Source organism: Brienomyrus brachyistius, chromosome 10 (genome assembly GCF_023856365.1).
Source record: "Brienomyrus brachyistius isolate T26 chromosome 10, BBRACH_0.4, whole genome shotgun sequence".
Taxonomy (NCBI): Eukaryota; Metazoa; Chordata; class Actinopteri; order Osteoglossiformes; family Mormyridae; genus Brienomyrus; species Brienomyrus brachyistius.
The window spans coordinates 10,129,631-10,157,030 of NC_064542.1; the positions used below are offsets into that span (position 1 = coordinate 10,129,631).

Below are 27,400 nucleotides of genomic sequence, written 5' to 3' on the forward strand. Positions count from 1 at the left end.
ATACCGGGTCGTTTGCATATAAAAATGTGTGCCTGATGGTCCAGCCATTCTGCATTTTCTGGTGTTAACCTTTGCCTCTGGAGCAGTCTGATTTCATGCCCTCGCAGGCTAATACGTAACGTAGCACTGTCTTTCAGGCCAGTGACAGTGATGCAGCCGCCATTCAGGCGGGAAACGTCACAGACGACATCAACCTGCCAATTTCCATATCAGATGCCCCGATTCTCCTGTATTTGCCTGAAACTGGGAGAATGGAAGCTCTGTTTAATTGAGTGAAATGCAGGTGCTCAAGCAAACTTGACAGGGACAGCCCAATTATTTTCTCCTGTGTGTGTGTGTGTGTGTGTGTGTGTGTGTGTAAATCAGTATGTGGAGCTGTACTGAATTACTTACTGAATTGCATAAGCGAAGCACTTTATTTTGCTGGATGGAGACTCAGTGTATGCACTGCATTGTTATAGGACAAGAGATTCAGCTTTATTTATGAAATAAATAATGAAAATCATGCTTTCATTAACATAAAATCAAATTGTATCACGGGTATGCAGAGAGATGTGTATTTAAATCAGTGCAGTTTAGGATGTGATATGTCAGCCATTGGTGTGAAGATCATAAGGAATCAACCCCTGTGTGTTGGTGTGTGATTATGGGGCATTCTGATTTTGCCGAGCCCCTGGGTAAACAAGGGAGGTGCTTCATTTTCACTTCTTCAACCAATCACAGTCTTTATTGTATGACATCACCACATTGGTTAGTTTTTTTTTCCTTTTTTTATTATATTCTTCTTTAGAACAGGATAGGGGGCTGTGTGTGGCCTAGCAGGCTAAGCCTGTGATCGCAAGGTTGCTAGTTCAAGCCTGTTGTTGTTATTATTATTAATGATAATATTATTAATAATAATACTAATAATAATAATATCATCAGAAGAAAGACCTAACCCTTACCCTTTGCAGGTAAACATGTTGCAGTGTGTTGCATCTATGACCTTTCCCTTAACAAAAGGCATACACAATAAAAGAGGTACTTCACAAATCTGTTCACCTTGTTGCTTAACAGAAAACACTGAATTTAATTAATATGGTGATGTCATACAATGAAGACTGTGATTGGTTAAAGAGGTGAAACGTAAGCGCCTCCCCTATTGGCCCAGGGATATATCGAACATGGCAAAATCAGGACACCGCAGTCCTGCAGAGAATTTCTGAGCGTTAAGGAGAGGCTGATGTGGCCATCGCAATATCTTGGAATGTGATCTCTTCAGCACAATGGTAGAGATGCATTACCCCCCCCCCCCACGTACACTTAACCACTAGTAATCTCCTTATTATCTCTTCCACTGGGTCACATACATGTTTGCATGCGTAGACACTCACCAGATGATCTTCTCTAATTAATGCTACATCAACAGATTAGCACAGAGCAAGATGCATGCGCGCGCACGTACATATGCACTCACACCATATGCACAACAAACCTCCGTACAGATCCAAGCTCATATACAAACAGTGATGCACACTGATGAATATGGACAGTGTTTTTGCTCCATAATTGTCAGCTTGTCAAACAGGTTTATTTTTACGCCAGAATAAATTTACAAATCAAATGTCTTACTGAACTTGTGAAAATTCTCTCCTAGCCTTCAGAAAATGTGCCTTCCCATTGCACCTTCATCTCACTCCTAATAAACACAAATCACACGCAGTTCAGCACAACTCCCCTTTAATTGAATAGAAAAACAAAAAAAAAATTGGATAAAACAGCCTATAGACAAAATATTCCCTTTTTCAATTTACATCAGAGTCCGTTACAGAAAAAGATGTTTGGAAAGCAGCAACCTACAAAAACCTGTGAAAATACCAGGGAAGGAAGAAGACTCCAAAGAGGCAACCGAAAGCCGTGTCACCATCGTCCTTATTCGTCTTACTTTCCCTTTTCCTCTCCCCCCCCCCCCCCCCCCCCCCCCCAGCACACTAGAGAGGACAGGCGGGTGAAGGAACCATGCGGCATGTTCTGGAAGTTTCCCAGCTGTGACCGCTTCCTGTTTGTTCAGCAGTATTGCCCGCAGTGTCTCTAGGCCATCAGTCCACACTGCTTACCCGTGAGAAAAGGTGTGCTAACACACACACACCCCCACAAACACACCGCCGGTCGCTTCTTAACCTTGCGGCTACCTGCCACCTCCCCTTAGCTGTAATTAGCTGGCGACGTCTTAACTGGCAGAATGGGGCGCCATTAAAACGAAACAGCAACCATCTGGCGTCCGCCCTGCATTTATCTCTTTCAGCTTTATAGGTTTTTGTTGTGGAGGCAAATTGAAAAGCATAAACCACCATTAGCATTTGCAGGAGTACGTATGGGGGGAGGGGTGGTCTTCGGCATTTCACTAGCACACCTAGTAGCTTCTGGGGGGTCTGAGATGACTGTATGGATGGGCCACAGGTGGACAGACACATGGACATGCAGGAAGGTATAGCCAAAAATAAACAGTATGACACGCCACAACTGAAACAGTGAAGGTGCATGAAACGAAGGTAGAGGATTCAAACTGGCAGTATGCTCCGGAGATATCTGACCACGCGGAGGGGGAATTCCAGCCCAAAATGGAAACACCCTTTCGTTCGTTGAAACATTCTTGTTAAAGCAAACCCCTGCTTTGGATAAAGGTGACACGGATTTCGGCTTTGACTTCTAAGGATTACGTTTTAGAGGGAGATCCCTGATTTAGATGGATTACCGTAATAACCATACACACGCTCACCTGTGCACCGCACTGGGGGAAAGTTTTACCTACTTTTAAGTCTACATTACACGTCACCGCAACCACTGCAGTTCAGCTCGGCGCTAATGAGATTTTAAAAGGGGGGATGTTTGTTCCCTGGCCTAGAATGTGTAACGTTATACATGCAGTGCAATGACCCTGCACTAGGTAAATTGAAAGGGAGCATGGATGGATGGATTCGCATACTGGTGTGTCAGTATAGTATAAAACATGTATTCTTTATATGTGTCTAGTGTTTAATTCAACTGTAAAATCCGAAGCCATCTTTTCACAAGAGTACAGTAATAGTCTTCCATGACAGGCAACTGGAGCACTCTTCAGCTAAATAGAACGATTGGGCAAACGTACATAGACAGCCAAGGTCCTGCGTGATCGCTGCCGTTTGATGATCCTTATTGTTAGGCTCCTCTTACCCAGTGTATCCCTTTGTTTTTCAGGCCCTTTTGTCATTCTCCCTGTCTGCTGCTTTTAAGTGCTGCACCAGTTAAATAGAAAGTGGGCTGTTTTAAGCCTTCAAACCCAATGGCGGTGAAAAAGAAAGCTTAGGAGAGAGAACCACCTGCTAGTCTCACCACTCGCCCAGTGAGAAGGTCCACAGTGTTGCGGTTATGAGTATCCCTGAATTCCATGGAGCCCCCCCACCCCCCAGCTCTAACCACCACTCTATCCAGCCATTAAAGTCTGACAGTGTATGACCGTCCGGGCCGCCCAGTGTCCATTTTCTGCAGCCACTTTTTAAAAACTTTTGGAAGCATCCTTTATCAGTTTATCTGTACTCTTAGAGGCGGGTCATGAATTTCTATTTGACCTCGCCTGCCGTCTCTTCGGTGTGTGGAGTGCTTCATTCGCACGACACGGGAGCAAGGAATTTTTGCGATTGTCACTGTTGATTTTCTTTGTGAAAAAAAAATAACTGACAATGTGTTGAGGCATGTTCTGACACCATCTGAACCGGCACTCTGCAGAAAGCGGGGCCGCTTGGCTTGGCACATACTGGTCAAGTATTATTACAGCAATTAGGTTTTGGAAAAAAATGCTTCCTTTTAAAGACTTGATTTTTACATTTTGAAATGTCAGAATTGAGGAATTGCAGCGACATTTCTGTCTTTTATTTGTGTCGGGATGCTTGACGAACAGGCCTCATTTTTGGGAAGTGTGAATACATCACCCTCCCCAACACTTTCCTTCTTTAAAAATAAATTAATTTAACCGAAATCCATTGCGATTCAGGTCTCCCTGCATTGTCACATTGTCACCAGCACTGTCAGCTCCTCCCATGGACTAAGCCTACGACAGAAATGGAAGAAGTAGAGGAGAAGCTTACGGGAAAGCAGTGACTAACCCTACACACATTTCTGTACACACCCAGCCCCTTTATATCCCACTTTTCCATTCCAATCAGTGTTGACCCACTTTGCCCTATTTCAGTCCATTTTAAAAAGAAATACAGCACAAACAAAAAATAACAAGAGGTATATTTAAGTACCAGTGCTCTAAAAGTTATATCATTTGCTGAAACTTTTACTTTCTCTTTGATAAACTTTTTTTTTTCTTTTTTAATCATAAAATTCTGGGTTTCAAAATAGCATTTCGAAGGCTCGGTTTGTTAAAGTAAAGGTCGGTTGGAATGGAACTCATGAGGCACAAGGGAGCGCTTTGGAGAGAGGGCCGAGGGCCTGCAGGGGGCGCTATCACGTGTAGGAGTAGTCTATGTCGGGGATGCCCCCTTCCCTGTAACCCCGGTTGGTGCCGTACCCAGCATTTGCCACGTCCTGGTGGCTGCTCTTGTAAAGGCTGGTGCCATTGGAAGGGAAGATGGTGTGGATTATGTAGTCCTCCCGGGGCTTAGGCCGCAGCGGTTGCTGGGCATCCATGGGCATCATCTGGAAGCCCGGCCCCCGGATCTCCAGGATGGAGGTGTCCTTCTTAGTGCCCGACTCAACATAGTCGTCATAGTGCTTGCCAGCACGCGAGGCACCACCGCGGCTGTAGGTGGCCTGCTCGCGAGTGGAGAGGTAGCCGGCCCGGTGTCCATACCAACAGAATATGCCAAAGATGAGGGCCAGTGACACCAGAGCGGTGGCCCCCCCGATGATCCCTGCCAAAGGGAGAGCAGCGAGCCGTTCAGAGCTGCGCTCCCCGTCAGGGTCGGAGCCGGGCTCCGCAATGTCCGAGGTCTCTGTCTTGGCGCACACTGGGGTCTCGTCGGAGTCTGTGTTTGCTGCAATGGTGCCCTTGCCAGAGCTCACAGCCAACGGCACCATACAGATTATGTAGGTGGACTGGGGCTGCAGGGCGCTAAGCAAGTACTCGCGCCGGTCGCCTGGCACCAGCGTCTCCGTTATAGAGCCCACGGCCGGGCTGTTGCCCAGGCGCAGCCAGCTGAGCCGGAAGGAGGGGGCGGGGTGCGTGGCCAGCCAGGTGATGTGGATGGTGTCGGGCGTCAGTGGCTTCACTTTGAGCAGCAGAGTCTTGCCAGCACCATTGCCGCCCATGGGGTAGTCTAGGCGGGAGTCCGGGAGCCGCAACCCTGGGCGCTTGGAGCGCAGCGTGAAGAGGGAGCCCTGGGGCAGGGGCATGGTAGTGGAGGATGGCGTGACAGGTGGGCTTCCGACTCTCCCCCCACCCCCGGCTCCCCCCGAGCCTCCGAGGCCTCCACCCACGGCCTCGCAGTCCTCCATGTGGACATTGAGGTCCCTGAGGGCCATGCCCCGCACCCTGTCGGGGCCCTGGCAAGTGAGGCCCCGCACTGTGACCGAGGAGCCCCGGGCGTGCAGCCAGTCGTGCAGCCAGCGTAGGTTGCAGCCGCAGTGCCATGGGTTGCCGCGCGCCAGCAGCTGCGTCAGGCCATCCAGGTCACGGAAGAGGCCCCGCGGCAGAGTGGTCAGATTGTTGCCTGACAGATCAAGCCGCTGTAGCCGGCGCATGCCGTCCAGGGAGCCCCTAGGCATGTGGGTGAGAGCATTGTCCTGCAGGTAGAGGCGCTGCAGATGCGCGCTGGGCAGGTTCAGCGGTGGTGTCTGCAGGGAGTTGCGCACCAGTGAGAGCTCGGTCAGGTTGGAGAGGCGCGAGAAGGTATCGTCGGCGATCCGCTGGTTGGCTAGTAGGTTGCCATCCAGCACGAGGCGGCGTAGTGAGGAGAGCCCCCGGAAGGCGTGCGTTGGGATGGTGGAGATGCGGTTGTCGTCCAGCCTGAGCTCCTCCAGAGAGGATGGCAAGCCGGAGGGGATACTGGACAGGTGGTTACGTGACAGGAAGAGCAGGCGGAGTCGCGGGTTGTCGGCGAAGGCCTGCTCCTCAATGCTCACCGTTGATATGGAGTTGTCGTCCAGGTGAAGCTTCTCCAGCAGCGGCAGCCGTGCCAGTGCCGAGCGTGGCAGCGTGCGGATGTTGTTGTCCTGCAGGTGCAGCTCACGCAGCGATGGCGGCAGGTGCATGGGGAAGTCATCCAGTTCATTGTCGTACAGGTAGACGACACGCACAGCCACACGGTGTTCCAGCGAGGTGGGCAGGCCGCTGTTGTCGATGCGGTTGTTCTGGAGGTAGAGCACAGCTGCTGAGAAGGGCAGCGGCGGGATGATGCTCAGGCCACGGTCGTTGCAATAGATGAAGCCCTCGTCGCAGCGGCACACGGCGGGACACGCCACATCCGCCTCTCGCTCTGCCTCCTGCGCCGCCTCCGCCGCTGCCGCTGCCAGCTCCAGCACTTCGGCCAGCAGCGTCAGGCAGAGCAGCAGTAAGAAGAGCCAGTCGCGGAGCTCCGCCACGCCGTCGGGGGCCATGCCGCCCGCCTGCCCGGTTGCTCCCTCCCTGTGCTTCTCCTCTAAGGCCTACCCCACACTCCTTCTAAAAAGGAAGAGGAGGCGTGATGCTGAGTGGTAGCGGTTTCTCTGCACTGCTATCCTCCGATCACCTCCTCGTCTTCCTGACAGCCTGCAGGTCAAAGAAGAGAGTGAGTCAGAATGAGAGCAGGCAGCGGTGTAGAGACACGAGGTGCCCAGCCATTACTGACGGCTCACTGCTTAATGGCTTCCTCTTTAAGCTTCCGGACGATGCCTCCATCACCCCAGTACAGATCCATGATACTGTGCGTCTCTAATGGACCCTCCCAAGCCCGGGCAGCCCGTGTCATGCTGAGAGTGTGGGCAAATTAGTCAGATGCAGGCCTTCCTCTTAGCTTGAGACAGTGGGGTGGGGTGGGATTGGGGGGGAGGTTGTTAGCAGAAGTACCAATGTTTCAGCATGTAGCAGGAATTTGCCTCCATGTTACACAGTAACACATCCCTAAGGGACTGGCGGCACCTGCCGCAGACAGCTTTACTTGCAACGTGTACAGAGGACAGGACAGTACAATGAACGTATGAGATGTACAATGAGACTCTAACAGGTGGCTGACGGAGATGGAAGGTGACGCAGTGATGTAGTGCTTAGCTGGGTAAAAAAAATTAAAATGGGAGGGAATATGGAAATGTCATTGTGGGGATTTAGCAGGTGCTGGAACAAACGCTAAACGCCATCAATCAGCCTCGCATCCGACACCAGGAGCTTAGAAATATATATTCTGCGAAGCTAAGGCAGAGCACCTCGTGTTCCCCCCTCTGAACCTGCTAAGCTGCCGTGTGCCAGGAAATACTGCGTGTTTCCTCAGAATGAGATTCCCAGCTTTAAGACTGTTTTCGGAAGTGACGGCATACGTTTGCCACTCATTTTGGGTGGCTAGTTCTCCCACTGGCTCAGATTTTCTTATTTAAATTGAATGCACAAGACATTTTAATCCGCTGCTTTGCATAGCCAGGGTGTGACTTCATCCTGCGCCATTCAGTTTAGTCAGAAACGTGACATTTTGGCCAAGTGCGCAATGCCTGTAACAATCTATTTCAGTTTGAGTTAATACATGTATTATCCAGTTTATCTTAGATTTGAGCTCTCGGTATGCATTCCAGAAAAGTTCAGTCCATTTCTTCCTAAGAACTTGAAATGAAATGCTGAAGATCTCTGGACTCTTTTTCGTCGCTGTTTTTCACTGACTTGTACCCAACGTTTTACTAGTTACTTGCCAGGGTGATGTTTGTGCACTGTGCCCCCCTGTGTATGACTCTGTTAGCTGGGGAGGGGCTCACTTGCAGCCAAGGGACCCTGTTCTCCCCGGGCTGTAGAGACGGACGCCCTCGGCCGGGTATGCAAAGCAGCTCATTAACCAGAGTCGCCTAACATGCAAAATTAACAGGAGGTGCTGGTGCTGGGGTGGGGCATTTATTTATTTACATTCAGCAGCTTTAGACATGGCCTGGGCTATTTCCAGTTTGCGACAAAGCAAACGCTGTAATCCATCTTTGGAAACAGTGGTTTGGTCTGGAGTGGCAGGAAGGCTAAAAAACAGTAGTGGCAGCTGATGAAGACGAAATTGCTGTACTGCACAGCAGAATTTACATGCACGACACCAACTGTGAGGGGCGATGGGGAGCAGTAAAGTGAGGAGAGGGAGGGGGAGATGTAAGGGGAAAGTAAGGAGGGGAGGGAGGGACTGGGAAAGAGAGGAGTAAGGAGGGGAGAAGTAAGGATGGAGGGGAAAAAGCAGGAGTAATGAGTGAGGAAGGGGCAAAGCAGGAGTATGAGTAAGGAGAGACGGCAGTATGAGTTATGAGAGAGGGAGGGTGAAAAGCAGGAGTAAGAGAGGGAGGGGGAAAACAGCAGTATGAGTAGGGAGAGTTGGGGAGCAGGAATAAGGAGAGAAGGAGGGGGAAGTGGGAGTAAGGAGAGAGGGAAACTGAAAGGTTGTAGTAAGAGTAAGGAGAAAGGCATGAGTAAGGACAGGGAGGTATGGTCAGGAATAAGGAGATGGGGAAAGAGGTCTCAGGAGTGACAGTGGGGAGAAAGTAGGAGTAAGGAAAGAAGGAAGGGGAAAGCAGGAATATGAGTAAAGAGACAGGAAAGCAGGAGTAAGGAAAGAGGGAGGGGAAAGCAGGAGTACGAGTAAGGAGAGAGGGAGGGGAAAGCAGGAGTATGGGTAAGGAGAGATGGGGGAAGGAGGAATAAGGAGAGAGGGAGGCTGAGAAGTAGGAGTAAGGAGAGCAGTTTGGGTTTTCTTATTTTTCTTTGCTCTACACTAAACAGAAGCACGCTGAAGTGTCACTTGTAGCAGCATTTTGAGGGTTTCTGTACATCATGCCACTCAGCTGTGCTGACGGCAATCAGTGCAGCCCATTCCCGGCCGGATCAGTGCCTGATTATCTCTTAAAAGTTCTTCCGGATGAGCTGATGTAAATGAAATTCCTACAGAGTAACACTGTCGAGCGGAGCACAGAGAGAGACGGCTCCTTTTGATTACATTTAATCACCCTGAAAAAGACTCTCCCAAGGACAGGAATTATATTAAGTTCAGGAAATCCTAATGAGGCAACAACATTACATGTAATCTGAGTAAACAGAAATTTATTTAACATTTTTCTTTCAATTCATGGTAATGATTTGCGGGAGATTACTGGTAGAGTTTTTAGCCTATTTGCCTTCGCGTAAGGACAAACATCTGGGCGGAAATTTCAATTTAATGTACCGTGATTCTGTAACCCACACTGGTCATTCATCTTAAAACGGATATCATGCATATTAAAGTCACTGTTAATGGCTTAAACCTAAATGAAAACTATGCTATTGCTAGAGCTAAATTGCTTTCAGGATTCATACCAGTGCTTTATCTGTCCATTCTCTGACTTTAAATTGGCAATATGCTGAAAAGGCCTGATATGGGTTTGGTGTGGGAGAGAAAAAGCTTTTATTTTCCTGCCATTTTTCTCTCTCCCAGATTTTGACAGGACATTGAGCTGCGTAATAAATGCACATGACCAGAAATGTAGAATATAATAATCTGTGTCTTATCTACATTCAAAATAATGATATAATTTTAACTCTGTGTAAAAGCCATGCAAGGTTCTTAATTATGCTATTAAGTTCTAATTAAATTACTTATAACAATGTTAAGAAATAATTGCAATCTTAGCCTGAATTACCTACCAGTAGTACCTCTAAAAAGGTGGGGATCCACATTTCTTTATCCTTTTCCTTTAGCTTCAATGTAAAAATAAAGCCTTTATCCGAAAAATTAGTAGTAGTACCTGGTTATCAAAAGTACACTCTGAATGCTGATGTATCCATGAATTTAAAGGAGTATCCATAATGAAAATGCAGCAAAACAGGGAAGTTTCTTTCCAGGCAGCTGTAAATAAAAGTACAGATTGATGATGGGCAGTGTGCTTGCTGGCTTTTGGCTCTGTCTCAGCTTTTTTTCCCTGCTCATGAGGGGGTGCAAAGTGCTGTTGCGTATTTTCACTTCCCGCCCTACCCTGCCCCTCCTCCTGTCAGCCTGTGTGTATTATTGTCCTTCCCATTTTTGTCCCCTCTGCATTGCCAGGGTAGGTGGTGCTGTGGTGCTTGTTGTGGAATAGGCCCTGTGGCTCCTGTTGTGTAGGCTGGCTGTGTTAAGCTTTTTTGTGGGCTGGCTATGTTTAGACTCTTTTGTGGACTGGCTGTGTCAGGCTCTGTGGTTCCTGTTATGTAGGCTGGCTGTGTTAGGCTCTGTGGTTCCTGTCATGTCGGCTGGCTATGTTTAGACTCTTTTGTGGGCTGGCTGTGTCAGGCTCTGTGGTTCCTGTTATGTAGGCTGTCTCTGTTAGGCTCTGTGGTTCCTGTCATGTGGGCTGGCTGTGTTAGGCGTTTTGTGTGGGCTGGCTGTGTTAGGCTCTGTGTTTCCTGTTGGGTGGGCTGGCTGTGTTAGGCTCTGTGGTTCCTGTTCGGTGAGCTAGCTGTGTTAGGCTCTGCAGTTCCTGTTGGGTGGGCTCATAATTGCCTCTGGTCTGACTAGGACATTAGAACTTTTTTCAGGTTTATTCTTGTTCATTTCAAGCTTCAAGTTTATTTTAGCTATCTTGCATTAATTACCACTGTATTTTAATACAGTTGAATCTCTCACAGGAGCCACTACAGCTATGTAGTGGCAGGAGTTCAGCCCATCACTATGAAGAGAACCGCTCACCATCTGGTTACATTTAAGCACACTACCATTACCACTAATGCTGATGCTGAGCCCTAAATCAGGCAGTCAATAGAGATCATTAATCTCCTTAAATGACATTTAAATGTAGATGTACAGGATGTAGGCAGAGTGGGTGAATGCGAATCGACTCTGTGGGCGTGTGGGTGTTGGATGCTCTGTCTTGAAATGAAATGCTTGCTTCATTGCCATATTTCATTTGCATAAAGAAAATACTAACAATAAATGATCAGCTGAAATAATCAATGCAATATTGTATATGTGTGCAAGTGCACTCGTTAATAATCAGTGCAAAGGTGTATGTGTGATGTGTGCATACAGGTGTGCTCGTTAATAATTAGTGCAAAGGTGTATGTGTGATATGCATACAGGTGCGCTCGTTAATAATCAGTGCAAAGGTGTATGTGTGACGTGTGCATACAGGTGCGCTCGTTAATAATCAGTGCAAAGGTGTATGTGTGACGTGTGCATACAGGTGCGCTCGTTAATAATCAGTGCAAAGGTGTATGTGTGATGTGTGCATACAGGTGCGCTCGTTAATAATCAGTGCAAAGGTGTATGTGTGACGTGTGCATACAGGTGCGCTCGTTAATAATCAGTGTAAAGGTGTATGTGTGACACGTGCGTGCATTCATTAATCAATGCAAAGTTGTATGCGTGTAGTGCAGGTGTGTATGCAGATGTGCATGCGGGTACACTCCTTCCATTTCACATTGCAGCCTCCTTTCCCCTCCGTCAAGCCCGACATGCTCTGAATGAATAAAACTTTCGCTGAGAGATATTTTCTCTCTGCCCCTCGTACATGATCTCTTCCACTTGCTCTGTTTCATCACGGCTGGGACTTTCAAACCTCCTCCTGGATTCCCCCCCCCCCCCCCCCCCCCAAAACTCTTCTCCCTTTTGCTTGCTTCTCTCGTGCACTTACACACTCATATTTGAACATTTGACAATGCTTCACTTCTTATCACTCTGTCTAGCTGGCCGCGATCGCGTCATCTCCACCAGTCACTTTCCGGCAGATTTCAGTGTCAGTCTGCGCTCGTGCTGCACATCTTCCTCTTTTGTAGGAGACCTAGGCGCAGACAGACATGCTGAGAGCCCCACATTTCACCGCCCTCGTTCTCTGTTGTAAAACATTCCCTTTGATCTCCTCCTCATGTCTACTAGTCTTGGCTAATTCCTTTTTCCGTTCTCCCTTTCTTCCTCTCTTTTGTTCTTCCCTTGTCCCCTCTTTTTCCCCTCTAGTGAGCACCACCTCTCCCAGATTTTTTTTCTTTTTAACCTGCAACATAACCTGGATCAGGAGGGAAATCACTACTAAATATTTATTTATTTATCTAAAGCAGTGTTTTTTCAGTCTGTTCCTTGGGGACCACATAGTTGGTCCACGTCTTCGCTCCCTCCGAGCTCCCTACCAGATAGTCCACATTTTTGCTCCCTCCCAGCCCCCAAGAGCAAAAACGTGGACTTATCTGTGGGTCACCGAGGACCAGATTGGGAAACACTGATGTAAACGGATGTTTTCAGAAGGAAAACAGATGCAAGGCTACAGACAGACTGGAAGCCTGTAGGGAGGTGGGATTATGGCACATGTCAGGACAGCTCCACACTGGGCACAGGCTCTGTGTACAGGCTCGCTGTGCCGTGCTCCAGGGTCTGCACCGGTAGCACTGCCTATTGGGAGTCTGCTGGCCAGCTGCAGGGTCTTGCGAGAAAAACAAGCTCGGTGCCGTGAGTCCCGCCCGGCCTCTCTGTAACAAAGCCCACGTCATGCAGGCCAGGGAGAATCACCCAATAAGGACAGGAATGGGTGATGTAGTCTTAAAATCTGCCTCCCTAATACAGGCCAGTCAAAGCTATTCTGAAACAGTCAGCGAATCCTGGGCTTTAGCTGTGCTGTGGGCCATCCTGTGGGATTCAGTGTTTCCTTTTTTTCCCGAAATTTTCAGGAATTGCCAGCTTTTCCATGGGGCTACCTGGACCGGCGGAGTTCCTTGTCTTCCCAGTTGCGGTAGTGATTACTCTGCCTCCCCATGCAAGTGGATGTCTAGCGTGTGCTGAGGAGTTGATGTAGTAATTTATTTATTTTTAACTTGGTCCATTTGACATCTGGGTCATTCCACTCTCCGGGACAACCGGACTTCTGTCCTGATTGTGCTGGCCAGCTGAGCACGACCATTTCACTCTGCTCCGCGGTCCATTTCTGCGTAGCTGGGAATTCTGACCACAGCGCCGCACCGTGGAGAGAAAGGCGGAAGACATTAGAGGTCACTGCTAAACGCTGAGTGTTAGAGGTTCTGGCAGGACTCTGTGGGTGGCGGGGGGGGTGTACTGTATTAAGGAGGCTCACCGTCCTTCGGATCTGCCGATGCGGCGGGGGGGGGGGGGGGGGGGGGGGGGCACTGCCCCTGCAGAAGCTCCGGGCACATTTCACATGCGCTGTTATACGTACGGGGGGGGGGCAAAAAGTGCAAGTGCAAGAAGTCACAGTGTGCCTCCACTGCGTAATGTCTTTGTGATGTCACCTCTGCCACGGGGGTCCACGCTTCTGCACTTTGCTAGATTTTATTAAAGACCCGGGCTCTGGATGCCGTTCTGTTTGTTCAAAAGACCCCCCCCCCCCCTCCCCAAACCACACCGGTGTTTTTTTCTAGATAAACATCTAGACGCGAAAAACCAATTCTCATGCTGCTTGGGAGCGGCTGATGAAGAGCAGGGCGATAAGCGTGGCATAGAGCAATATAAAATGCAGAGCGTGGGCGCGAACCAGCCGGCCGTGGAACCACGGTGCAGTGGCACCCAGAGATGCTCTGACACCTGCTGAAGCATTAAGGAAACCCCCACGCTATGTACCAGAAAGACCCCCCCTCACACACACTGCTCTGACAACCAAATCATCAGCTGCTCCTGTGACCTGCTCCTGTCTGACCCCTAGAGGCAGCCTCTCCCTTGGGGCGAGGATGTGACACACCATTTTGGGGATTCACACTCTTTCTCCTTTTTTTCCTCCTTTTTCTCCCGTAGCCTGTCATAATAGAGCTGAAGAGTGCTCCTGTGGGCTGTTTGAGTCGGTCATACATATGTATTTTCCGCACAGGAGTTGTTTACTCGTCAGCAGAATCATCTCCGAGGTTGTCGGCACACTGATTAAGCCTGCACATTTTAAGTGTCGCGGTCAGGCACAATGCATGCGTGCGTGTGCATGCGTGTCTGTGCGTGTGCATGCATGCGCCCATGTCCAGCTGTTTAACCACCCAGCACACGTACTATGCCCATCTCTGCCTTTCAGTTTCTCATTTAGGGGAGGGAGAGTGAAAGAAAGAGAGAGGCAGATGGAGGGAAGCAGGAGGAGGGGATGGGTGGGCTGGGGGAGATTTATGAACCCATTGGAATGTAATTTGGAGCCAGAAATTACTGTTTGGGCCGAGCAAGGTTTAAATTCACCGGAGCCTGAGTCTGCACACTGACTGACGGATGGACACATGACTGACTGTGCCAGATGAGCACTGTAAACTGTGCGTGTGTGCCTGTGTGTGTGTGTGTGTGTTCATGAACACACACGTGTGCTTCCTCCTCTCCCTCGAGCTGTCAGTGTTTGTTTCTGGGATCCGGTAAATATCGGTTGGCCTGAGACTCCTATCCCACAGCAGACCGTAAACCGTGAAGATGTGCAGCTTTTATTGCCCGTGTTTATTAGCTTATTCTATTATTAAAATAATAACAACCCCATAACTCTACCTCCTCAGAATTTTATTTTTTTGTTTGTCCAGGGTGTCCCAGGCATGTTAAAGACTGGGGGGTCTTAAGGTTGTTCTCTGCCTCTCCTCCCCCTCAGCAGCAGGGAAATGGCAAAGCCCGGGTCAAACAAAATCTGGTGCCGACATCAACATAAATAAGGCAGGTCTTTCCCGAGGTCGCCGCCTGCTCTCCTCTCTTTCTCTCTCACTCACGGCGTACTGTGATGCCCATACGCGCGGGAAACGCCAGACGTGCAGTTTACACCCCCCCCCACACACACACACACACACACACACTGTACACTGTAAATCAGTAGCCTGCTGTCAGCTCAGAAGAGAGGGGAGGCGGGGAGGTGAGGTAAACAGAGCTGCTTCACGTGTGTCTCTGACATCATCGGCTCCCATAACACAGACGAGTGTTGTGGCTGCTGTCGCACTGGAGTTCCAGCAAGCGCAGTGCAAAGTAATTCACACTAATGACTCGTACACGCCATGCGTCCCATTGGTCACACGCTGATCCCATAAATAATGCGGGTGAGTTAAGGCGTTAAATGGCCCGAACCGACTGTGGCAGTTGTTTTGGGAGGGCGCCGCTCGCCGGGTGGGGTCTCCTCAGTAACCCAATTTACAGATATTTGGGTCTCCCCGTCCTGCTACCCTTCACGCACGGGGGGGCCGGGTCAGAAGTTAATCCAACCTGTCCGTCGGGCATGTTTGTACGGGACGCTATTAGCGTCATGGAATCCCGAGGTGACAGGTGTGGGCGGAGCCTCGGAAGGGGTCGGAGGGGCAGACCGGACCAGCCTGCTGAGAACACCTGCTGGCCCTTTAAGGGTACTGATATGCATGAGGCCCTGCTCAGGGTATCAAACATGTTCAGTGTGCTTGGCGTGCTCAGTGTGATCAGCGTGCTCAGTGTGCTCGTCTGTCATCTGCATTACAAGGCTGCTGCCTGGACTCAGTATTAATTAGCTGTGGCGCCTGGCAGTGGGTCCGGTGAGCGGAGCAGGCCGCTGCGGGAGGATGTGAGCGGACTGTCAACGGAGCAACACACAGTGGCCATTCAGGGGTAACTGGGGGGGAGGACCAGAGGGGGGGCAGGGCCAACGCGTGAACCACTCTCCCCCGCTCCGCTGTAATAAGCGTGCTTTTAGCGGGGTTAATTAAGAGGAACCCCTGTGAATTGTGACGTGCGGTTTGTACTCTGCCCTCGCTCCGCCTGACTCTGAATGATAGACCCCCCTCCCCAACATCTCCATGAGCAACGAGCACTCAATATGGCTGTGAATGGAACCCCCCCCCCCCCCCCACCTGTCAAATTTAAAAAATCTCCTTTCCAGCCCTTTTAATGTTCTTCAGCACCTGTCAGAGGCTCCCTCTCCTCGGCTCTGTCTCCAGTCACCCTTCCACTCTGGCGCGTCACCTCACCCATTCCTGACCTCGACTGCTGCCTAGCATCCTGAGGGTGGAGGGGGGGGGGGTGCAGGCACCGGGAAGGCGAAGGCCTGGGATGGGGCAGACACTGAGATCAGCATCCACTGAGGTGCCGACATGGAGTACTTTAAATGTTCAGCCCTGCTAATGAAGAGCAGCTCGTCTTATTAGCTGATTGCTGTATCTTACCGGCACTGCAGTGCTTATGTCCAGAAGCCCTGGGTGTGTGTGGGTGTGTGTGTGTGTGTGTGTGGGGGGGGGGTTTATGTTCCGTGATTAAAAACCTGTTGGAACCAGTTCCACAAAGGGAAACTCAGTTTTATAAAAATCTGTGACTGCAATCAAAAACAAAAAATGCCAAAAGTCCTGTAATTTGTTTGTCTGCTCATGGTTAAGGTCATGGCTGGGTAGGGTTAATGTTTTCAGGGTTGGGATTTAGGCTTTTGCCCGTAGAAATGAATGGCGGTTCCCCATGATATGAATACAAATGTGTGTGTAACAGTTTGATCAAACTGCCCTCCTGGTCCCTGTCCTGCACGGCTCGGTTTGACTCAGCACAGAGGTGCACCACACCCAGCGCCTGTGGCACAGAATCCAGGCCCGCATAGCTTGCTAAGGCCCAAGGAGAAGGTGGCGACCGCCGGATAAAGGTACCACCTGACCTGAACCCGTCCTGGAGCGACGGACACCAAAGCAGATCTGGGGTCTGTTTTTTTCATTCTGCTCCTTGTTTTTTGTTTTGGGGCGAGCACTTGGGGCAGCATGCGGGAAACGCTGATTCATCTTTCTAGACAGGTGTGTAACGGTCAGACCCAGAGACTCAACCATGATTCATGGGGCATCACCGTGGCTTCTGCCACTCTGTACCACACCAGGCACTGGGCATCTGTGGCTGACAGAAGGGCGTCACTAAACGGTCACTCGCCACGCCTGCGATCTGGGGCAGGCCCGCAGTTCCCACCAGTGCAGCCGTTAGCGTCTTATTAACGCAGGGCACTGTGAGGGGGCATATGCGGCCTGATGGATTTTATGCATCGTCTCTCAGCTGAGATAATTTCCCGCTCTCACTCCACCCCTTTCATCTCTCCCTCACTCACACTCTTTAATGAATCTAGAAAATACCATAAACTGGATTTTTCTGTTGCTCCCCCCACTTCCCACCCAGCTCTGAATAATGCTCTGTTTGTCTGAGGCTCTGTCTGCTCTTCTCTCTACACCACAAATTCCTTCCATCCCCCATGGGCTGTATTTCCATCCTATGCCTTGAACCCACATTTCCCTGCCTCTCCTCTTTGTATTCTCTCCTATTTCCTGACTGACTGCCTCTCATTCTGTCAGCCCATAGCACCCTACTTCACTCTGCCTCTGGTTCCCTCTGCCTCCATAGCACCCTACCTCTGGTTCTCTCTGCCCCCATAGCACCCTACTTCACCCTGCCTCAGGTTCTCTCTGCCCCCATAGCATCCTACTTCACTCTGCGTCTGGTTCTCGCTGCCCCCATAGCACCCTACTTCACTCTGCCTCTGGTTCCCTCTGCCTCCATAGCACCCTACCTCTGGTTCTCTCTGCCCCCATAGCACCCTACTTCACTCTGCGTCTGGTTCTCACTGCCCCCATAGCACCCTACTTCACTCTGCCTCTGGTTCTCGCTGCCCCCATAGCACCCTACTTCACCCTGCCTCAGGTTCTCTTTGCCCCCATAGCATCCTACTTCACTCTGCCTCTGGTTCTCGCTGCCCCCATAGCACCCTACTTCACTCTGCGTCTGGTTCTCGCTGCCCCCATAGCACCCTACTTCACTCTGCGTCTGGTTCTCACTGCCCCCATAGCATCCTACTTCACTCTGCCTCTGGTTCTCGCTGCCCCCATAGCACCCTACTTCACCCTGCCTCAGGTTCTCTTTGCCCCCATAGCATCCTACTTCACTCTGCCTCTGGTTCTCACTGCCCCCATAGCACCCTACTTCACTCTGCGTCTGGTTCTCGCTGCCCCCATAGCACCCTACTTCACTCTGCCTCTGGTTCTCGCTGCCCCCATAGCACCCTACCTCTGGTTCTCTCTGCCCAAATAGCACCCTACTTCACTCTGCGTCTGGTTCTCGCTGCCCCCATAGCACCCTACTTCACTCTGCCTCTGGTTCTCGCTGCCCCCATAGCACCCTACCTCTGGTTCTCTCTGCCCAAATAGCACCCTACTTCACTCTGCCTCTGGTTCTCGCTGCCCCCATAGCACCCTACCTCTGGTTCTCTCTGCCCCCATAGCACCCTACTTCACTCTGCCTCTGGTTCTCGCTGCCCCCATAGCACCCTACCTCTGGTTCTCTCTGCCCAAATAGCACCCTACTTCACTCTGCCTCTGGTTCTCGCTGCCCCCATAGCACCCTACTTCATTCTGTCTTTCAGAGCTGACAGCACCAGTCCTTTCCTTCCCCAGCACTTTTCTTGTTGTCTTCCCCTGCTTTACTCTCCTGTTGTCATCTCTCTCTCCCTCCCTCCCTCTCCTTTTCTCCTTCACTTGTTTCTCCCCTTCTGCTTTTTCTCCCCTTCTCCCTCTCTGCTCTTTATTTGATAACACCCTGTGGCATTGGATCCCCCACTCCTCCCTCCCTCCGTCACAGTAAATGATGCGCTAACTGGAAATAAACAGCCAATTTTGTTGCTGGATCCTTCGCTGCTCCTCCACACCGGCCGCCCCTCACAGGTACAGCATGAGGCATGAGGTCATCTCCTTGGCCGATGCAGCCTTACTGTCCTGTTAGAATAACTCGCAGACTTTTGGATGACACGCGCTGCTTAAACATTTTTCATTTTTTGGCAACTCCATTTGAAGACAAGAGTGGCTTCAGATGATTTTCAGGGTAGAGTTGGGGAGGCATCTAAAGAGGAAAAATGAAGGCTGCCACCAATGCCTTTCTAATACCTGCACAAAATGTATTTTCTTAAATTAAATGAATAATTATGGCTTATCCAGAAAAAAATAAGGAAAAATATTACGCTAATTTCTATTAAGCTAAAACAAATCAGACACTTATGACCTCTTAATCTATGTTTATTTACCCAATACGCTGCACCGTTTTATTAATATGCATACAGCACAATGGTCAGGACTTCAAAAACAAGGCTTCAAAACAGCTGTATTCTGTGGGTTCTGTTGCTAAGCAGCCTAACTCCTCCATATCTGAGACACTCGGCATCACGTCACATGTTTTTTTGCAAGGCTTACGTCACACAGAGGTTACTTCAAAGCAATTAGTTCATTGTCCAGTTTTAAAACTCTGTGATACCTGAGCAGTGAAAATACCATCGGAATACAACTACCACAGACACACTGAAACCCTAACGTGTCCACATTACTTCAGGCCACAAAACAGTGCGCAAAAACATTGCATGCGATTTTGTGTCTTTAATTAAAACACAAAGGCAATAAATAATATTGAGCAAAACGTTTCCATGAGTCTGTGAAAGCCAAATGACAGCTCACATTGGAGAGCTTTTACCTACCAGATACCTGTTAGTCCACTAACTTTCACAGAGCCACCCAGTCCTATGGAGCCAAACAGGCCAAAACAAGTCTTGGGAACTATTTCAATTACATTTGCCCCCCATACAGTACGTGCATTTTGAAAAGCTGTGATCCGCAGTCTGTGATCGACATCACTCAGAGTGTATGAAAATGGTGATATTCATAGAAGATGCTGACAAGAAAACAAGTACTGGGATATTTGAGGACCGGGTTATGCCTGTATCAAGCAAATATGTAACTGGAATACCTTTAAAGGCATAAATCCATCCAATCCCAGCTGCTAATTGGTAATGTTTACTTGTATAAGCTCTTATTACCCATCATATTGTCAAAAAATATTACAATGCATATTGCACAGTATTTTATCAGTACATGCCCATGGCAAGACACAGGAAGAGCTTGGGGCTGAGATTCCTACACCTTACCCTTTGAAACTGTCATTGCTGATGCTGACTGCTCTATAGTCTAAATCAGTGTTTCCCAATGTGGTGCTCGGGGACTCGCAGACATTCCGTGGTTTTGCTCGGGAACTGGGAAGGAGCAAAAATTTGGAGTATCTCGGAGGGAGCAAAAATGTGGAGTGTCTATGAGTCCCCAGGACCAGATAGGGAAACACTGCCTCTTCCTTTTCAGCACAGTCACAAACGGGCAGCAGCACTGGTTAGTAATTGAGGTCCCCCCTGTCCTACCATCTCTCCTGTACCCTAAGTGACAGCATCATTTCACCCCGGGGTACATTAATGTCACTCCTCTGACAATGAAATAGCACAGGAATGGGATCCTCTGTCCCTCTCTGTATGTCTTAGCTGTTTTTCCTCTTCCTGTATGGCAGCCCCTCCCCCACCTCACCTGACAGCCTGTCTCTCTGCCTTCCACTCCCACCTATTCCTCCATCTGAGAGTCTGCCATGTGTGACCAAGGAGGGTGAGCCCTTCTTGCCCCCCTCTCTCCCTGCCTCTCTCCGCTATCCCCCTTAAACCTCATTTACCGTCACCGCAGCCGCGAACGTTCACCACCCAGGTTCCCTCTCGTCTGTCCAGAGACCGCCCACCAGCGCTTTGGCAATAAACCCACCGCCGATACTCCACTTCAATCTTCTCCTCTGAAATTATTTTCCGGATTTCAATAGGCACGGTGCACAGATTCCCCTCCGCCGTTTCCGGAGTGGCGCTTGCCGTGCCGGGAAGGCCGTGATGCAAATCCGACCTCCATGTGGAATGCGAATGAGATGGAGCCGCCCAAACGGACAGCATCCATGTATGGCGCGTCACCCAGACTCGGTACTGTGAGTTGATAAGGGAAGGTGGGTGTTTACTGCATTGCATTCAACTGGACGCAACAGCCCTCGATTTGTCACCACGATGGGCCTTCGAACAATAAAAAGTAGTACTAGCTGTGGAGAGACAAGGCCGCTCTCCGTACATTAGGCGAGATGGAAACAGAATGCCCTCGGACCCTAATGTTGTGCTGTTCAGACATGCCAGAGACGTTCGGGCTGAGTCGGTGCTGCTCCTGCCTCGGGGACAGAGCTCCCACGATGTGCGGGGCCCAGCCGGACGCATCACACATCACATGCGGCAGGGAGCTTGCGCTCCGGCCCCGCCGTCTCCCTCGAGGGAGAGAAACTGCCAGACCACCTTGTGATCACGAAGGTCAGCACAGGCCGTCCCTCCTTCCTTTCCCCTCGCTTTGTCTTTCCTTATTTACGCCGGTGCCGTGAGCCCCGCTCTCCCCGCCAGCGGACCGCGGACGCTGCACGGGAGCCAGTCAGCAGAAAAGCTGGCCGAGCCACCCCAAGCGCTTTTTGTTTTGCCCTGTTCCTGTTGGAGGCACTGGCTGTCCTAGGATCGGAAACTCCCACCCTCTCAGGCAGCCTGAATCGCAGCTCCTAACACGCACTGGCGATGACTGCTTTTTCGATTTCATCTGAAGCCCCAAACTGGAGCGCGTGCGATCTACAGCTGCCGCCTGTGACAGCCTCCTGGCAGACGGTTAAATTACCTTTCCTGTCGGTCCCTATCTCGTAACGCTTTGACACCTCCTTCCGCTTTCAGCACTTTCTCCCATAGCCATCTTACTAACTTCTGTTTGTCTGTTCCATTTGTATGCCTGGTTTCTTTGAGCAAAACTTTATTCTGTAGTGCGTGTTTTACCATCCTTAGCTCTGGAGTGTTTAGTTGTAATCTGGGATGATTGAGCAAGTGCTTAGTCTGTGCTATAATAGTCCAGGATTATATGGTGCTATTGCAAGCTTCTGTGTGGTCCTAATCTTGTGCTGCAACGTGTGTAACGCCATAATCTCATCTGGATCCACACTGGTTTACATACTTTATAATTTCAAGCATTACATCAGATCACGGTCTGTTTAGCATCTAGCTGAAATGTTTCCTAAGTCTGCATTCTCATACTGAAATGTCTATAAATGAAAAAGACATAGGCAGAATCAAAACAATATACCCAGCTGAAATTCAGAGCAGAAAGCACTTCTACCTTGACAACTTAGTGACCTTGGAGAAAATGTGATTCCAGCTTGATATTGAAATTTTCTCAAGCAGAGTTTTTATGTTGTGTGTCTTAGGTAGCCCAAAACACATCTTATTCTGAATCAAGATGTCTCACGTTAGAAGGTCTGCGCGAAAATGCCTGCAGGCTATAAAATTCAGGGGCCAGTTTTTCCAAAGCTGCCTCAAAACATGACTTACATACTATTTATAAATGGGGAAAAAAAACTAACAATTTTAACAATATACTGTCCCAAAGGAACTTATCTGACATACTTTAATAAGGGAAGCTTCCTCATCTAAATATGCTTTAGTCGGTATATAAATGGAAGCTTGGGGCTTGATTAATCTAAACAAATTAAACTGAAAATTCTTCAACAATTGAGCAATTTCCCAGGCTACAGATGCTAAACAAATATTATTTGAAAAAAATTGGATTTTCGGTTAAAGGGCAACAGAGAGAATATTACCGGGGATGATATAAAATGTCAATGAGAGTTTGACACATTAGTGCCTGCCAGCCAAAGCAGAGGGAAAGCTCGCTGCCTTCCTTATGGCATGGTGGCACTCTCTCCAACTGGCCCCGCGCTGGTGCCATCCTGATCTCCCTGGGCTGTGTGACCAGCGTCTTAATCTGACAGCTCCCAGTGACTCAGGCTCGTGTGGTAATGTGGCCCTTCGGCACAGTGCTGTCTGTACGTGCTGCCATCCAAGGGGCCGCACGGGGCTCGGCGGGGCCTCGTGGTGAGCGGGAGCGTGCAGCTCCACGCGTGTGAAGCCATGGTAATTGAGATCGGGGGGATGTCAGGGTGACTGGCTTAAGTACTAATGACTGGAGTGAACACCCAGCTTTGGAAGCCCTTCTGCCCTGACCACACAGCCCATGACGGCGCCATTCACAGGCGGTGTGTGTTCTCGCCGTCGCCGGGACCTGGCGATGGCAGCGCTTCTCCTGGCCCGACAACCATGCCCTACTGGCAACCAGCTGTCTCCCAGCAAGAGGCACGGACAGGACTGGACGACTACAGCACCACAACCCCCTTCCCGCAGGCATTGGCCTTTGTCCTGTCCCTCTATCCCTCTCTCTCTCCCATCACTCTTCCCTCCGTTCTCTGTTCCCTCCCTCTTTCTGGCCACTGTTGTAGGAAAACCAAGTGTCAGGGTTGTAGGCCTGGAGATAGAGAGAAGCAGTGGATGGAGGGAATGGGAGAAGACAGGATTGTGACAGTAGGGGGCGTCCCACTGAAAAACACACGCACCTGTAAAATACTGACACAGCTGGCCAGTTCTGCAGTTTAGAACCTGAACACTGAAAGTCAGCAGTGACTGAGTGAACAAAGTGAACATTAAATTACATTATATTTAATTTTTAAATAGCGTAAAAGGGTATACCCTTATTGATGACGCAAACTACAAAGAAATCCCCTTCTCGCAGCATCCAGTGTGTCTGCCGGCTGTTGGTGCAGCAAAGGTCAGCTTACTAACGGGCCTCCCTTCACGTCCGTCTCCTCCGTTTATCTCTGCCACGCCGCTTCTTTGCCATGCCTGTTCTGGCTCTTTGTAAACACACTGACAACTTATTATCGTCATCGTTCTTTATACTCCACTGCCGTCCCTCCACTGTTAAGCTATGAAGCGGATTATACTAGGGAAATAAATTGGTTCACTTCAGAGTTCAGCGGAAACGAAAAAGTCAGTGTCAGAGTGGGGAATTATGCGTCTCCAAGGACGATTTCTCTGACTGAGCGTTAATAATACAAACATGCACGGCCGCACACACAGGCGCTGCATGGACTGTGTTTAAAGCTGAGTTAAGGCGAGTAAGAGCCATGCAATGTGACTGTAAAAGAAGGATTATCTTTTGCGTTTTTATACTATATATCATAAAAATGCACATAATTATGTCTGTGTGTGAGATTAATAGTTTCAGCAGATAAACTGGGCTCATGCATTACTGTTCTGTGCAAAAGGATGGGTGTGACGTTGAACTGTAACTTGAATCTCGTGAAGTTCTCTTCCCAGTATATGATACTGACGGGTCGGTGCGGGCGTCAGGTGGGGCCCCGCGGCGACGATTCCGTTTTTCGGCTGAAGCAGTCTGCGAGGTGCTCGCCATCGCGCCAAATCAGCTCTTTATCCGAACTAATGTGGCGTGTTAATGCGCGCCGACACAGGCAGTCTTGTCGGGGAACAGGGATGCGCACACCTAACTGGCACGGCGGCCGCAAACTGGGGAAATACAGGCGCAAGTCCGGAGAGAGGGGCTGCCGACACTTCGGGGTGTGCGTCCCTGTGAGCCGGGGACCCGGGCCGGACCCGCTCTTCAGCCATAACCTGTCATCCCTCACTCAATGAGCCTGCTCCGTCTGGCACGGTGTTTCATGGCAAGTAGCACAAATGCACAGATATACAAAATAAACTAAAAAAAATACCTGCCTGCGTATGCAGGTCGCAAATATCTCCGATTACCCGCTAATCAACTTAGCGCTAATCTATTTAGAATTATTTTTTTTGTGGGTGTAATATTTTATAGCTGTGAAGAATATGCCACTTTGAATTGAATTAATTTAACATTAAACGGATGCATCTGTAACAGCATCACGTATTTTGTATTCAACCTGATAAACACAAGCCGGTAAGGAAATGTTCCTAAATAACTGTAGAGATAATCCTACCTTTTTAAAACGGCCCCGTTGCGCTCCTGTCCTCCTCAGCCCCGGAGCTCTAAGCCTTTTCTCCCTCGCTTCTCCGAGCCGGATCTGGCGGCTCCAAAGCGAACCGCCGCTTCCAAGACGCCGGAGCGCTTCGGCTGAACTGTAATTCCGGAGCAAGTCCGCGCCGCTCCTACGATCCTCCGTGTCCGTCAGGCACCATCATCATCACTGCGCCGTCTGCCAGCCCCGTCATCCCTCTCCGCCCGGCGAAACACAGAAATCACTAATTCTCAGTGTTTATATGAGCAACTTGCACTTACAGCCGCATTGTAACGTATTTCATTTATATTTGGTGGGCGACACACCCCATATTCCCTATCCAGCAGTCCCCAGAAATAAAGTGAGTCTAGTGTTATCTATTATTATTTTATGATTTTTAATTGAAAAGAGTTTGATTTATATTTCGGCTGCTCCTATGATCTGCTTTCCCCGCACGGTTCACCGACTCCAAGCGCGTGAGTCTGTGGCACTCGGGATGGAGAGAGCGGAGAAGCGCCGGTGGGAGGGGGCAGCGCCAGAGGAGGAGGGGGCACCGGTTCGCAACCGATGGAGGAGATGGAGCCGCCGGCGTGATGCCTTTCCTAGTTAAGGCTGGAGCTGGAGTCCGATCCCGTGTTTATTCATGTGCATTGATCGCTGCCGACGGGTTAAGTGAATGTTACCGCGTCTTAAAAGTGAAGCGGCGGATAACACGGTTACTGCTGCGTGATGTATCGGCTCTGCATATACACCTAACTTTATGGCAATAGTTTCCTTTCACGTACTCAGGAAGCCAGTGGCATAACACTTCTTACGTGTTACATACGGCATATTCTGTCTTTTAATTTGCTTGTAAAATGTGTGACGGCAAATGCGTTATTACTGTTCATTATATTTCTTGTCTTTGTTGCAACCGTTTTTAAAAATCCAGGTCTGTTATTAGCCGTGATTGAGTTATCGCTGTGATTCTGATTAAGAACTATTATCATGGAAAGTCAGAATTCAGACTCAGTAGTCACCCTTCTGCGGTGAACGCACAGGACTGTAAGCTGGCTCTGCAAACACACGCTATGTGGGTGTGGCTGTACCGGCCAGACCCGTCACGGTGTGTGAGCAGCCCACTGTTCCTGCATGCAGTCCTCCTGTAGTGTGTGCCATCGGTATAACAAAATGTTTGTGTGGCAGCCATACAGCAGGCTGGTGGAGAGCGTCAGACAGACTGGATGACAGTGGCAAAGGGCCTGTGTACAGGCTTGCAGGTGGCATCGCCGTTATGGACCTGGGCTGTAAGGCTCAAGAAAGATGGCAGTCCTGAAGAAGTTTAGTGAACGATATATAAGAATGAAATAAAACCAACCATCGAACTTGGTCATCTTCTGTAAGGTTGCAGAGAAAATAACATCACAGTAATAGGAAAATAAGACAAATATCTGTCTTATAATCCAATATAGTTCTGCTTAAAAGCAAATCATGAGAAATGAAAGTATTAATGACATACCCTCCTTCACACCCCCAGCTTCCTTTCTACCCACCCCTTGTTTGATTGTTTTCCTGAAACCGTTTCCCCACCATGTTGATGAAGCAGAGAAGGGAAAAAAACGAAGGAATTAGATTTTGCATTTAATTTTTGTTCTTGCTCTGGGGAAGCAGTTAGACACCCAAATGGAAAGTGCAGCATAATTGAAAACTGGGAAATGGCAGCTCGCGGAGGCCTTGGCCGCGGCAGGAAGCAGGGGCGGGAGCGGAGAGGGGGGGAGGGGAGGGGAGGGGGGGGGGGGGGGGGTTGGGCATCAGGCGGAGAGGGAGGAGAGATTGCGTGATGTTTTGGGGAAAACAGGTGGCACTGGGACAGAGGGACTGGTGGAGAGAAAGCAGAGGTTGTTAGGGCCACGAGAGGTGGCCGCGGAGGGCCTGAGGTAAGGGACACCTCAGAGATCTGCAGGCTGCCGCTCCATTAACTGACTTACCATCATCCACTGTTAATGATCAGAACAGCTTTAAACATGTCAATAAACAGGCATTTCTCCGTTTTTGCACTGTTACCCGCACATATTGTTTACTTTTGCAAGTGCATTACAATGTATAATCAATAATAATACTAATGTCACCATTACAATGAGCTCGGAATGACAGTTTGTCACGAGTAAACTGCAGAATTCATACTCTGCAGCAGGAGCACGGCACGATACAGCAGCAGAGTATCCCATGAAGCACGAGCAGACAGTCGGCGGGGAGCGTGCCCCTACCCTCCCTGCTCTCCTGCCTCGCCTCTTCTCCTGCGTGCCACTCTCCCCAGCCTCTCTAACAGTGATTCTTTGTCACCAAACCCACAAGTCTGCCTGTACTGGGTGGATTCTCTCTCTCTTTTTAAGCTCCATCCAGCTTTTTTCCTGCCCCCCCCCACCACCTCCCCATCCCTTTTCATCCCACTATTTGCCCAGTTTGAAATGGTAGCCCTAGAACATGTCCAGCCTTTCTCCCCGTCTTCACCCCCTGGTTTTCTTACCTCTAGTGGCACTGGGAACCTTTGGACCAACTGTCTCTTTATTCTTGTCTTCGAAAATCTAGCAGTTTCTCTTCCTTTTGCCAATCCCTCTCTCTCTCTCTCTCTCTCTCTCTCTCTCTGTGAATTTTCCCTCTCTCCCCCTTGGTCCTGCCTCCCTCCCTTTCTCTGTTTTCCCCCCTTC

The 27,400-nt window shown here is 49.6% G+C and overlaps 2 protein-coding genes across 6 annotated transcripts in view; one reads left to right on the forward strand and one right to left on the reverse strand.

Moving 5' to 3' along the window:
* macrod1 (mono-ADP ribosylhydrolase 1) overlaps positions 1-27,400 on the forward strand; it is a 71,266-nt gene that overhangs the window by 13,473 nt on the left and 30,393 nt on the right. The gene's annotated exons all lie outside the window — the stretch shown is intronic.
* flrt1b (fibronectin leucine rich transmembrane protein 1b) lies at positions 1,941-27,393 on the reverse strand. 2 transcript variants are annotated; one of them, XM_049027851.1, is made up of 3 exons: positions 27,220-27,393; positions 24,696-24,929; positions 1,941-6,712 (listed from the first exon to the last, which is right to left on the reverse strand). In XM_049027851.1, the coding sequence occupies exon 3, from the start codon at positions 6,559-6,561 to the stop codon at positions 4,471-4,473; it is 2,091 nt and encodes a 696-aa protein (XP_048883808.1). In that variant the 5' UTR covers positions 6,562-6,712; positions 24,696-24,929; positions 27,220-27,393; the 3' UTR covers positions 1,941-4,470. The 2 variants fall into 2 exon arrangements, with proteins under 2 accessions (XP_048883808.1, XP_048883809.1); XM_049027852.1 differs by lacking the exon at positions 24,696-24,929.

Bases quoted from the DNA above. Each gene is read 5' to 3' on its own strand.
- flrt1b (XM_049027852.1), bottom strand. From the start codon at position 6,561: ATGGCCCCCGACGGCGTGGCGGAGCTCCGCGACTGGCTCTTCTTACTG.